General features: G+C 37.4%; 1 protein-coding gene across 1 annotated transcript in view; it reads left to right on the top strand.

The window, feature by feature from the left end:
• The window catches only part of ank2b (ankyrin 2b, neuronal), a 105584-nt gene that overhangs the window by 58075 nt on the left and 35333 nt on the right, over positions 1–12176 (top strand). The window contains exons 24-34 of the mRNA XM_053497210.1: positions 114–246; positions 1256–1343; positions 1647–1744; positions 3265–3300; positions 4179–4403; positions 6068–6166; positions 8053–8207; positions 10055–10266; positions 10439–10643; positions 11108–11204; positions 11830–12058. Coding sequence (XP_053353185.1) covers positions 114–246; positions 1256–1343; positions 1647–1744; positions 3265–3300; positions 4179–4403; positions 6068–6166; positions 8053–8207; positions 10055–10266; positions 10439–10643; positions 11108–11204; positions 11830–12058 — 1577 coding nt within the window. The remainder of the gene's footprint in view (positions 1–113; positions 247–1255; positions 1344–1646; positions 1745–3264; positions 3301–4178; positions 4404–6067; positions 6167–8052; positions 8208–10054; positions 10267–10438; positions 10644–11107; positions 11205–11829; positions 12059–12176) is intronic.

The following is a 12176-nucleotide window of genomic DNA, read 5'->3' as shown; positions in this document are numbered from 1 at the left end:
TCAGTATGTACAGTATGTTTTTTGGAAATGTTAGGCATCAAAATTGCTTATAATATACTGTATCATATTTGTATGGTCCTTCAGGTAGTAGCTTTTACATGTCTGTTTCACAGGTGAGGACACTATGACAGGGGACGGAGGAGAATATCTGAGAGCAGAAGACCTGAGAGAGTTGGGAGACGACTCTCTGCCTGGTCAATACTTGGATGGCATGAATTATCTGAGGTTCAGTCTAGAAGGCAACAGGTCGGTAATTGTCACATGCCCAAGTGAATTAATTGCAAAATGGCAAATATAACATTCATATAAGTGTGCATAAACACAGATCAGACATAATATTAAAGCCTCTTGCAAATGAAGTAAATAAAATGTATTATCTTGTTACAATGGCACCTGTCAGGGAGTGATCAGGTGATTAGTTCTCGAAGTTGATGTGTTGGAAGCAGAAAAAATAGGCAAGTTTGAGCGATCTTGACTAAGGTCAAATTGTGAAGGCTTTAGAGCAACTCCAAAACTGCATGTCGTATGGAATGTTCCCGATGGTTTATACCATTGTTGGTCCAAGGAGAAATTGGTTTACGCTGCAAAAATTGTTCAGCAATGGTTTGAAAAACATAACAAAGACATATTAAAAAGGCATATTAAACTTGTCCTTTAAATTTAAATTCCGCCTCATCTCATCCCATAGAAAAGTCAGTGCAGCCCAACTCATTGAAAAAAGTCATTACTGGCCACAGTAGACAATTCCCAGAACACCCAGTGCACCACAGCCCAACAAGTGTTTTTGTCCGACTCAGCCAAAAAGCCCAAGGTGACCAACCCTCACTCCAAACTCCTTAGAGTCCCCACCCCATAACCCACATCACTCAAAGGAGCTACCCGCAACTTCCTGATGCCAGACCACACTGCACATAACCAGAGGATTTGTGGAGTCATTCTGCAAGGGGGCCAGAGCTGCCCTGTCGGCACAAGGGAAACCTCTACAATATTCGTCATAATATCTTGAGTTGTAATGTTATGACTGATCAATGAATTTTTTTAATAAAATTTTTTTGTAATACTTTAAGGACTTTTTTTAGATTTATATATATTTTATTATTCACATAATAGCATTAATCTTCAATGCTTTTGATTCTTCTAATGCTCACATAGTCGGTTCCAAAGGTATGAGGGCAATAATTTTAAAATTATAAGCTTGGCATTGTCAGGATTTCCTGTTGTTCTCTAGCTCATTGGTTGATCTGTGTCATTTCAGTATGGACAGATCCTACATGTCAAATCGGTATGGCTATTATTCTCCAAAGCATGATGGGATGTTGGATGATACAATCCACAGTTATCAGGTAAATTTAAACATCTTTGCAATAAAGCAGTACTGTTACTGTGCATCCATCTATTGTCACTCGATGAACTTGAGTCTTCGGACTGAGAAATTATCATAATAGCTTCTTTAACCATTTGGTGACTAGGAGTGTCCACCTGTTAATTTATGTGGAAATAACTTAGTTATGTGGGGGTGATGCTTAATGCAAAATGATCAAAATGCAAAATGTTGTCTAATGACAGCCAGTACAGTACATACATACATATATATATAAAGTGTGCTTTCTTGAAATGTTTTCAATACCATCTTCAACTGTTTCCAGGTATCATCACTTGCTAATGAGAAGGACCCGTTTAGACTGAACTGGGAAACGGAAAACCTGGACAACATTGCACTCTCATCTAGTGCTGCTCAATCTGGGTATGGCATAATGATACACACATACTTTAATATCTAGCAAATGTCTTGGCTATTGTAGAGTATCAAATCAATATATTGCATTGTAGAAAGATGATATAAATTGTCTGTTCTGTTACTAGGCCCGGAGGCTTACTACTAAATGAACTGTACAGTAGAGCTTGCAAGAACCCTTCAGTGTTCAGGGTCAGTAGTTCACCACCTTGGCCATGGAGAACCCCCTGCTATGCAGTTTTTTCTGCTCCCAGCACACCTGTTTTAATCTAATCAGTTAACTAATCAGTCAATTAAAAGCCTTTTGTAAATAGAAGTTAGTGTGCTGGAGCAGGGAAAGCACTAAAATCGACAGGTGGTCCTCCACGACCAGGCCTGGGAACCGCTGCTCTGGGCTTTAACCCTCCTAGTAACAAGAATCAAAAATGTATGCTGGTGTTGCTGCTACTGTATGCCAGGTGTTGGGGTGAGGTCCACTGGGGTAGCTATACAGTACTGTATATAGTGAAACAAGACTGACAAGCTTGGGAAGGGAAACATGCTTAGGGATGTGCTAAGCAATAGGAGTTTTACAGTAGGGCCTGCTAATTAACATTGGACTGCTTAACATAATTGTCAGAGGGCATTTTAAAATGATGCATGAATAGCTAGAGTGGCAGTTAGGTGTGGTGTTTAATAGAATAAAAGGTAAATTATAGCCCAGTAAGCAATGGAAACATGTGCGCCTGCTTATTGAACAGCGCAGGGAGATCTGGGAATCCAGTGGCAATTGTTGCATGATAGGATTGCTATTTGTAAAAAATCTTTGCCTGGGCAACCAAGGAGCATACCTTAAGAAATCTATGTTATAGAACTTGATTTCCAATTAGTCCAATACTAGTCAACCAATGGCTGTCCAGTGGCAATGAAGGTACGAACTCCATAAAGAATAAAAAGGAGATTGTTAAAAGCATGAACTTTAGGATATATTTTGCACAGAACGATGGTTGTGAAATTTCATGCTATTTACTTGAACTGTATTCATGTTCTGGGGTGACAAACATCAAAGCAGGGAAACTATATGATGACCAAGAACTACTATAATAAACTTACATGCAACTCAATTTTGACATAGGACAGACTTGAAAAGACCCAAACAATCCTTTTAAGTAGATTGTCGATTGGTCTTTTCTTGGGGTGAGCCAGTTCAGACAACAAAAGGGTGTTTTGCTGCTTGCTTAACAGTATCGCTTTTGGGAATATCATAAAATTTTAAAAGCAAATGTAACATTTTATTTACCAAAAATATGTTCAGGTGTGCACCTTAGCTGGGTTTCGTTGATATTGAAATAGGATGGCTCCATGCTGTGCTGTACTTGTATTACAGAACTGAAGCCCAGGTTTAGAGATTTTATGTATTAATTAGTTAGAAAAGATCTGCTGCTTATTTCCCTACTTGCTTTTGCTTACTCTTTTTATGCCTTTCTGCTTCTCCATCTCTCTTTTCTCCTTCCCCTCATATTCTGATGGGTATTTTGTTCTCTCTTCAGCCATTGCTCTCCGTGCCATGAACATGACAGCAGCAGGTGACCGGCTGCATTTTGACATATGACCTTTTAAACCTTTGTCTCTTGCACTGTGCAAACCATACAGAAAGCTTTGCAATCTTTGTTGTGCCTGTTAGCTCACTCAATCCCATATAAAAACACAGAAACATGTTTACAGTATCTGCTGTGGCCTGTTAATGCATAAGGTGCTAATATGGATATGTTACTGTATATAACTCATTATTACCTACCCAAAGCATTGCAGGTTAGAGTTAGTAAAGTTGGTTTACCCAAAGGTAATTTTACTAAAAATCTACCAGAATCCAGTTCACATCTGCTACACCTGTTTTATCATTTATTGTCAGTTTTGGTGATGTTCTAGCTACAGTACTTTGTATGCTTGGTCTTAAATATCTCAAACAAATGAATTCATATTATCAAGAATTCAATATTACTGAGACTAGTTGATTATACTGTAATGCATATTTATGTTTTTGATCTTATATTCAAAATAATTGTATAGCCAATATTAGTGCCAACATAACAATATACTACAGTTCCAAAACCTGTGTTGAATGCTTTACAACACATTCACCATTCAAGATGTTTTCACATCATCATGTCATTATTCCTGTCTACCCCACTATGACTGTCTCGCTTTCCCTAAACTTAAACACAGTCATCAGAATGTTGTGCCCTCGTGAATCCTGACTATGTGTCGAAACCATACATTTCAAGCATGCCGAGGAATGTTTCAACCGTATTGTTAAGTGTGGTATTTGGTTAAGTGTCAGTTGTGCACACAGGTTGCTTCCTTGTTGGTGTGTTTTTGCATGTGAAAAAAAAAAAAAAAACTTGATATACTGTATTAAAACAGATTTTTTTTACGTTGACACAAATTTTTTCCGCTTTTGCAGCTTCCTTGTCAGTTTTATGGTGGACGCTCGAGGTGGAGCCATGAGAGGGTGCCGCCATAATGGCCTTCGGATCATCATCCCCCCCAGGAAGTGCAGTGCCCCAACACGAGTAACCTGTCGCCTAGTGAAACGACATCGCTTAGCGACAATGCCCCCGACGGTCGACGGGGACGGGTTAGCTAGCCGAATTATTGAGGTCGGACCCTCTGGTGCTCAATTTCTTGGGTAAGTTCTTTAGACTCTAGAGTAACAGTGAAATGAAATAAGTGAGATGAATGAAACCTAACCAAAGACTAATGTTAATTAAAAACGTCATCACAAAATGAAAACATTGTATTGATTCTGAATGGTTTATGTAATATTCGAAAGCTGAACATCTAACTATGTAACATTATATACAATGGCTTTTTCTTGATTTTGCATAAATTTTAAAGACTTGCCTCTCCTTTGCCTCCATTAAAAAAGCTTCTTATCTGCGCTTAATCAGACACGTTTGCAGTAACACTTAAGACTTTTGTTTGCTTCATAGCTTGCCATAAGGAAAACTCCAAGGCTTGATTAACCATTTTGCAACGCAAAACTCCCCACTAAAAAACAAACAAACAAGGAAAAAAAACAATCCATGATTGATTTGATATGTCTTTTGTGGATGATTAATTCCAGTGGAAGCTGTTTTATAGACTGAGGGCTGTATTCAGAGTTTGCATCTTAAATTTCGAAATTAAAGTGAAAAATATGTATGTTTTTGCTGTATTTAGAGTCAGCTTGTGCAGGTTAATCAGCTCATGCAGATGATTATTAAAATGAGCAAAAGTACAGTTAAAACCTCTAAGGTTGCCAGATTTTACTGGGGGATTTCAGTTGTTTATGGATTAATGGCATAACACAAACATAAATTGCATTTTTGCCAGAAAAAAACCTAATAAAGCACATTGCATTTTTTTTCCTAGTCTTAATTACAATATAAGGTATATTATATGAAAGGCATGTAAAATTATCATTGTAATATATTGTGAATAGGCCTTCAAATTGTTGTTTGTCAGGATCAGGACAAATAAATGGTCCTAGTTGTGCTAATCACATGATTACTGAAAATGTCTTAATTTAGCCATGTGCTCCACATGCATCGATTGCCTGCGAGCCTTTTAATAGCACTTGGCACATATTTTTGCACAATGAACTAGAAAGAGCTTAGTATTTATACAGAGAGTAAAAGAAATTATAAAGCTTAGACATTAGCGCAAATGCCAGAGTTTGGGGTAATTGTGCACTGATTTAAAAATTCAACCCATGGTTAAATAAATATGGTAACCAATTCCAATATGTTATCAATCTAATGCAGGTATGTGAGACTTAAAATTTAACTGAATATTCTATAAATTTCAGTCCTTCAAATAAAAGCTGCCTCCACTTAAGACCTCACATTTTAATGTCTAAACTTATTTTTCAGCATGAACGTGTAGGTACTAATTTCTCAGAGTGGTACTGTACTGTAAGACCAATCCTCACTTATGTCCACATCACACAAGAACAGCTTAAGCTCAAGGTCAGAAAAACAAATAACTGAGATACACCAACATTTTTTGCCAACATTCTTAGACTAGCATGCATATGTCTGTCGTGAGGTCCAAACGAAAAAGTGCACAATTTCCAGACAATACTACACGTGCATAACTCTGAATATGGCCCTAAAACATTTTCTAATAAATTACCAGAAAATTTATTCTGTTTTCAGCAAACAACACAATTCAAAACATTTCACTTTTTAAAAAGTGGTAATATTTAACCCACAATTTGGGAGGCCTACATGCAAAATGTTACAGAAAGCTGGGAAATTCAGCCCCAAACTGTTTGTGCTCTCTCTTTCCTTCGCTGCTGTTGGATGACAGTAAGCTCCATCTCCCTACTGCCCCGCCCCCTCTGAATGAGGGTGAGAGTTTGGTTAGCCGCATCCTTCAGCTGGGGCCGCCAGGGACCAAATTCCTGGGGTAGGAGTGACACATATGAAACAATCCATGGATGCTGGTCCCATATCCCTTTTTTGTCTTTCTTTTATTATTATTTTTTTACCCTAGCTTACAATTTAGTGTTTGTGTTGAAAGTAGACTGTGAGAGTTTGTGGTTTACTCTGTGATTGTTTTTTATTTATTTATGTATTTATTTATTTATTTTTGGCCTTGCATTATAATTTGTGTCTAAACCTGTTGCAGAAAAGTGGGAGTTCATGCAGAGCATGGCAGGCTTCTTAAACATGCATTGAAATGATTTGATTTGTTACCATAGATATAGAAGCAGTAGATGCTGCAGTAGCCACTGATTCTCGCTACAGTAATACGTCAGCCAAAATAAGAGCGTCAGATTTGATCGCCTAGCCATTACAATTCTGGAGAGATGTATGAGTTCCCTGTACGGAAGTATAATAGTGCCAAAATTCCTTAAAGCAAAATAGAAGGTTGAATTACATGAACTGAAAAAAACTTGCTGCAATAAAAATGGTTGAATTTTTCTGCATTGCAATTTGATCTAAATTGAAAAAAATCCTTAAAGCATTTACAATGTTTAAAAGTTTTACCACTGCAATTTTCTGTGGTTGTATATTTCAAGTGAAAATGTAATTCAAGCCTTCAAAATTCAATGCAAAAATGTTTGTAATGTAATGACTGTACATTATCAAGGAGAGGGGTCATTTTAACCGTTTATTGTGCAACTGGCAACCCAGCCTGTTAGTGGTGGCACACTTTAAAGTACACTGCGACATGGACAGCAGCAATCGGCACTCCACTGCTCTTTCTGTGATATCCCGGATGTGAAGACCTGAATTTTAGCGACCTGAATTTTGTCGATCTGAATTTGTAACATTGAAAAATAATGAAGATTGTATTTTTAACACAAATATTTTTAAACTGCAGTTTAGTAAGTTGAATATTTTTGCATTGAATTTTAAATGCTTGAATTACATTTTCACTTGAAATATACAACCATAATAAATTGCAGTGGCAAATATTTTAAACATTGTAAATGCTCTAAGAATTTTTTTCAATTCAGATCAAATTGCAATGCAGAAAAATTCAAACATTTTTATTGCAGCAAGTTTTTTTCAGTTCATGTAATTCAACCTGCTATTTTGCTTTGAAGAATTTTGGCACTATTATACTGCCTTATATCCCTGTTTACATTCTCGTCAACTGGTGGCCACGAAATGTTTCTTTGACCCTGTATTGTTTTAAGTACATTTAAATATATCACACCAGATATTAATATAATGTTGATACTATCCTAATAATAATTTTTAAAAAATCAGAGTGAAGATACAAAGCAGTCTTGAAATATTCTTGTTTATTTCATATGACAAGAATATTAGCAATAACAAAAATATTAGTTAAAAGTTAGTTAAAAAATTCATTTTATTTTCTTACAAATGAATAAGATATACAAAGCCTAATTAAGACCGTCCATCTGTTTTCAAGCTCTGGCTCGGACTACAGCATCTAAAATGTTCATATCTATGGTTATAGTCTTTGTAGTCATTCTGTGTTAAAATTCACATAATTACACGCTATGCCATTGAAGTTGCACTTTTTTTTTCACCTAGACTTATGCTGATGTTGGACTGCCTTTAGATGTTTCAGTGTGCTTTAACGTCGGCACCAAAACATCTGGAGTGAAAACTACATTTAACTCTAATTCTATCTGTATATGTGCTACATGTGTGTTATATTTTCAGTTTGATATGTGTGTGTGATTTTTGTTTCAGTACATGTGCAACCAAGAAATGCATAGTTGGCGTATAATTTAGACACGTAATATTACCAATGATCCTTTAGTTATCCTTTGAAGAATTTATTTGTAAACTTATTGTTGTATATTTTCTCAGACCAGTGATTGTGGAGATTCCACATTTTGCTGCTCTGAGGGGGAAGGAGAGAGAACTGGTGATCCTGCGCAGTGAGACAGGAGAGAGCTGGAAGGAACATCAGTGTGAATATACAGAGGAGGAGCTCAATCAAGTCCTAAATGGCATGGATGAAGGTCAGCCTCTGACTTAAAAAAAAAACGTGGTGCTATTTTATCATTTCTAATAACCAGTGGCAGTAAGAATAATTTCGATATCTTCTTGTGCACATACAAAGTAACTTTTAACAAATAATTTGAATTAAATAAAGTCATGTTTGCATTCCTCCATTATGGTAATTTTGGTGGGTTTTTGTGGAAAGAGTTGCCTGCTTGTTTAGGATCTAAATCTAAATTCATATACAGATTTGTGTAAATCTGCTTTGTCATAATACTTCTCGTTAAAAGCACTATACTGTATACTTAAAATAAAAAAGTCTCAAAATGGAGTGGAGTGGGAGTGAAAAGTGGAGTGAGTGATCCTAATAAGCAACGGTGGGCAAAGTGCACAAATATTTTACTTGAGTAATGTAAAGATGTCCCAGGTCAAATATTACATAAGTAATATTGAGTAATATTTCCAGAGCAACAGAGATAGTGGAAAGGAGGTGAAAAGGTGTGTACAGGCCGGTTGGAATGAGTGGAAAAAACAAAAGAGCATCAGCGAGAATTAAAGGAAAGGTGTACAAGACAGTGGAGAGACCAGCGATGCTCTGGGACTTAGAGACAGTGGCACTGAAGAAAAGACAGGAGGCAGAGTTGGAGGTAGCAGAGATAAAGATGTTGAGGTTCTCTTTAGGAGTGACAAGGATAGACAGGATCAAGAATGAGGTAATCAGAGTGACAACCCATGTTAGATGTTTTGGAGATGAAGTCAGAGTCTTTTTTTCTAGCGCCAGATTGAGGTGGTTTGGACATGTTAAAAGTAGACATTGTGAGCATATTGGTAGAAGAATGCTGAGGTTGGAGCTGCCAGGCAGGAGGACCAAAGGAAAACAAAAGTGGAGATTTATGGATGCAGTGAGAGAGGACATGAAGTTAGCTGGGGTGAGAGAAGAGGATGCAGAGGAAAGGTTGGAGGCAGATGATTCGCTATGGCGACCCCAAAGGAAATAGCCGAAAGACAAAGAAAAAAAAAGTAAAAATAGAAGTCCTTAATTTACATGACACATTATGGCAGAATTAACACTATCCATGAAGGGCCATCCTCAGAAGCAGCAAATGATTCTCAGGAGAAGGAAGCTCCACACAGCAACATCAGGGCATCAGGATGATAGGAATGGAACAGGTTTGTTCTCAGCCCATCAGGGTAACATGTCAAGCTTGATAGACAAAAAGAAAAAGATAGAAAGAAGAGATTAAAAAGAGGAACGGTGCAAGGAATGCTCTTGTCCTATAGTGGTTTAAGAAGATCTACTTTGTGAGTAGAGTGCTTTAGGAAGGGTTAGATATGGCAGCATGACTAAAAGGAGGATTTAGAAGGTCACACAGGCATAGCCCACACATCCGAGTTCACCAAAGCACTCTATGCCCATAAAGTGCCCCCAAGTACATGCCACCATACAAGGTGTCCTCTTCTTTCAGGTTCTATAAGCTTAACACCTTCCATCTCAGTGGCCTGAGCATGTCAGTTATTTCCAGACACCTTTTCTGGAAGTCTATTGGATCTGTTTAGCATTGCGAACATTATCTTGGTGATTGTTTCTAATGTTGTTGGTCAAAAGGGATGATATAAAATACTAGCATTTTCAGTATTATTAAAACCTTGTGGAGCAGAAGGTAGAATTAAGGTCTTTGTATTTAAGAAAGAATATAATGACATTCAATGTAGAGTGTAATCTATTTACTTCCTATCTTCTTGCATAACCTCGAACTAGACAATGTTTAAGCTTGTGGTTAGCATTTATCCGACCTACACTACAATCTACTGTATTTTTATATTCTATTTCATATCTCACAATAACTGTTGTGTCATGTGTTTTCAGACCTCGACCCTCCAGAAGAGCTGGAGAGAAAACGTATTTGCCGCATAATCACCCGGGACTTCCCACAGTACTTTGCGGTTGTCTCACGGATCAAACAGGACAGTAATTTGATTGGTCCAGAAGGCGGGATTTTGAGTAGCACAGTGGTACCACAAGTCCAGGCTGTGTTCCCAGAAGGAGCGCTAACAAAACGTATTCGCGTTGGATTACAGGTATTGCAGCTCATTTTTATGTTCCTTTTTTCACAATATTCTTACTTTCAATATTTTAATTATTGCTGCTTTACTGGTTTCCTGTCTGAAAAATAGAAAGTACTATCTTTATCTATACTACTATTGTATTTTGTAAAAGATATTTGCTAATTTGTTTACTTCTCTTAATTAGACTCAGCCTGTGAATGTAGACATGGTGAGAAAGATCTTGGGGAACAAAGCTACATTTAGTCCTATAGTCACCCTGGAGCCACGTAGGCGCAAGTTCCATAAACCCATCACCATGACCATTCCTGTCCCCAAAACGTCAACTGACCCTCTACACAATGGCTTTGGAGGAGATACACCAACGCTCCGCTTGCTATGCAGTATTACAGGTGAGGGAGCAAATGTAATGAATATTTAAAGAAATTTTAAAAAGCTGTATGAAGAAATGAGCAGCCGGTTATTAATCCAACTTAAAATTTTAAAACTGGCCCAATTTCTCAAACAAATTTTCATTATAAATTAAATATTATTGAAAAATTATTGTCTGTGTCTGTTTTCCAAAATATAATTGAGATTATTGAGTATATATGTATTCGGTCTGTTAAATATATATATTTTTAAAAAATTACTTTAAAATCAAAAGAGGTGCTTTTTTTATTCACTTGTAATCAATGAACATAACAAGAAGGATATCAGATTTTAAGCAAAAAAAATATAAGAACAACAAAAACCGAAGTTACTGTTTTACAGTACATGTCTTTCTGAAACACAGACGAGAAATTATACAGGAACAAGAAGGGTGTGTGATTATAATCTAGGCCTTAGGTTTCTCAACTGCTGTCTGTTTAACCAGGTGGAACGACGCCAGCTCAGTGGGAAGATATTACTGGAACCACACCTTTAACTTTTATCAATGACTGTGTGTCATTTACCACAAACGTCTCAGCAAGGTAGGTTTTAATTGGTACATTTGTACAGGTCTGATTTCTATCAATCCGTCTTGCATACAGGGTAAACACTGATCACCCATACGATTAACACCACATAACATTAACACATTAATGTTAATCAATTATATACTAGTGAACATGCAAATCATGGTCACAAGGCTGATCTATGCCTTCTGGGGAGCAGAGCCAGCCTGTCTGGTCTGCAGAAAAGCAGTACAATGCAGCACACATTGCTGAAAACAGTAAATGCTGGCCACGAAAGAAAGGCATCAGGACATCCTATGCGACATGTAATGTTGCCAAACCAGCCCGTGAACCTCCCAAGATCCCAATTTTATTGAGCATCCATGGGATGTGCTGGACAAACAACTCTGATCCATGGAGGCCCCACCCTGCAACCCACAGTACCCAAAGGATCTGCTGCTAAGATTCTGAGGCCAGACACCACAGCACACTCTCAGAGGTCTTGTGGAGTCATGCCCAAGGGAAACCTACACAATATTGCTTAATGTTTTGTGTTATAATTTTATGGCTGATCGGTGTACAGTATGTAAATATATGTGTATGTACATTTTAAACCACAGGACAATCAAAGCACTAGTCTTTTTTAATTTTTTATATTTAGATTCTGGCTAATAGATTGTCGACAAGGCCACGAGTCGGTCAACTTTGCCACACAGGTGTATCGGGAGATAATCTGTGTGCCATACATGGCCAAATTTGTCATCTTTGCCAAAACTCATGATCCAATAGAGGCACGACTGCGCTGTTTCTGCATGACCGATGACAAGATAGATAAAACATTGGAGCAGCAGGAGAACTTCACAGAAGTGGCTCGAAGTCGGGATGTAGAGGTAAGGTAAAGGTTAATGTGATCTAAAGTGCTCAGTAACATAGGATGTTATTTCCTGAATTGTTTACCATGCCAGGGTTTTTGTGTACTTTTGTGTTCCCTGTTGTATGTGTACACAT

Source organism: Clarias gariepinus, chromosome 1, assembly GCF_024256425.1.
Source record: "Clarias gariepinus isolate MV-2021 ecotype Netherlands chromosome 1, CGAR_prim_01v2, whole genome shotgun sequence".
NCBI lineage: Eukaryota > Metazoa > Chordata > Actinopteri > Siluriformes > Clariidae > Clarias > Clarias gariepinus.
The sequence above is the reverse complement of the archived record's forward strand: the minus strand, read 5'-3'. Positions and strand labels throughout refer to the sequence as shown.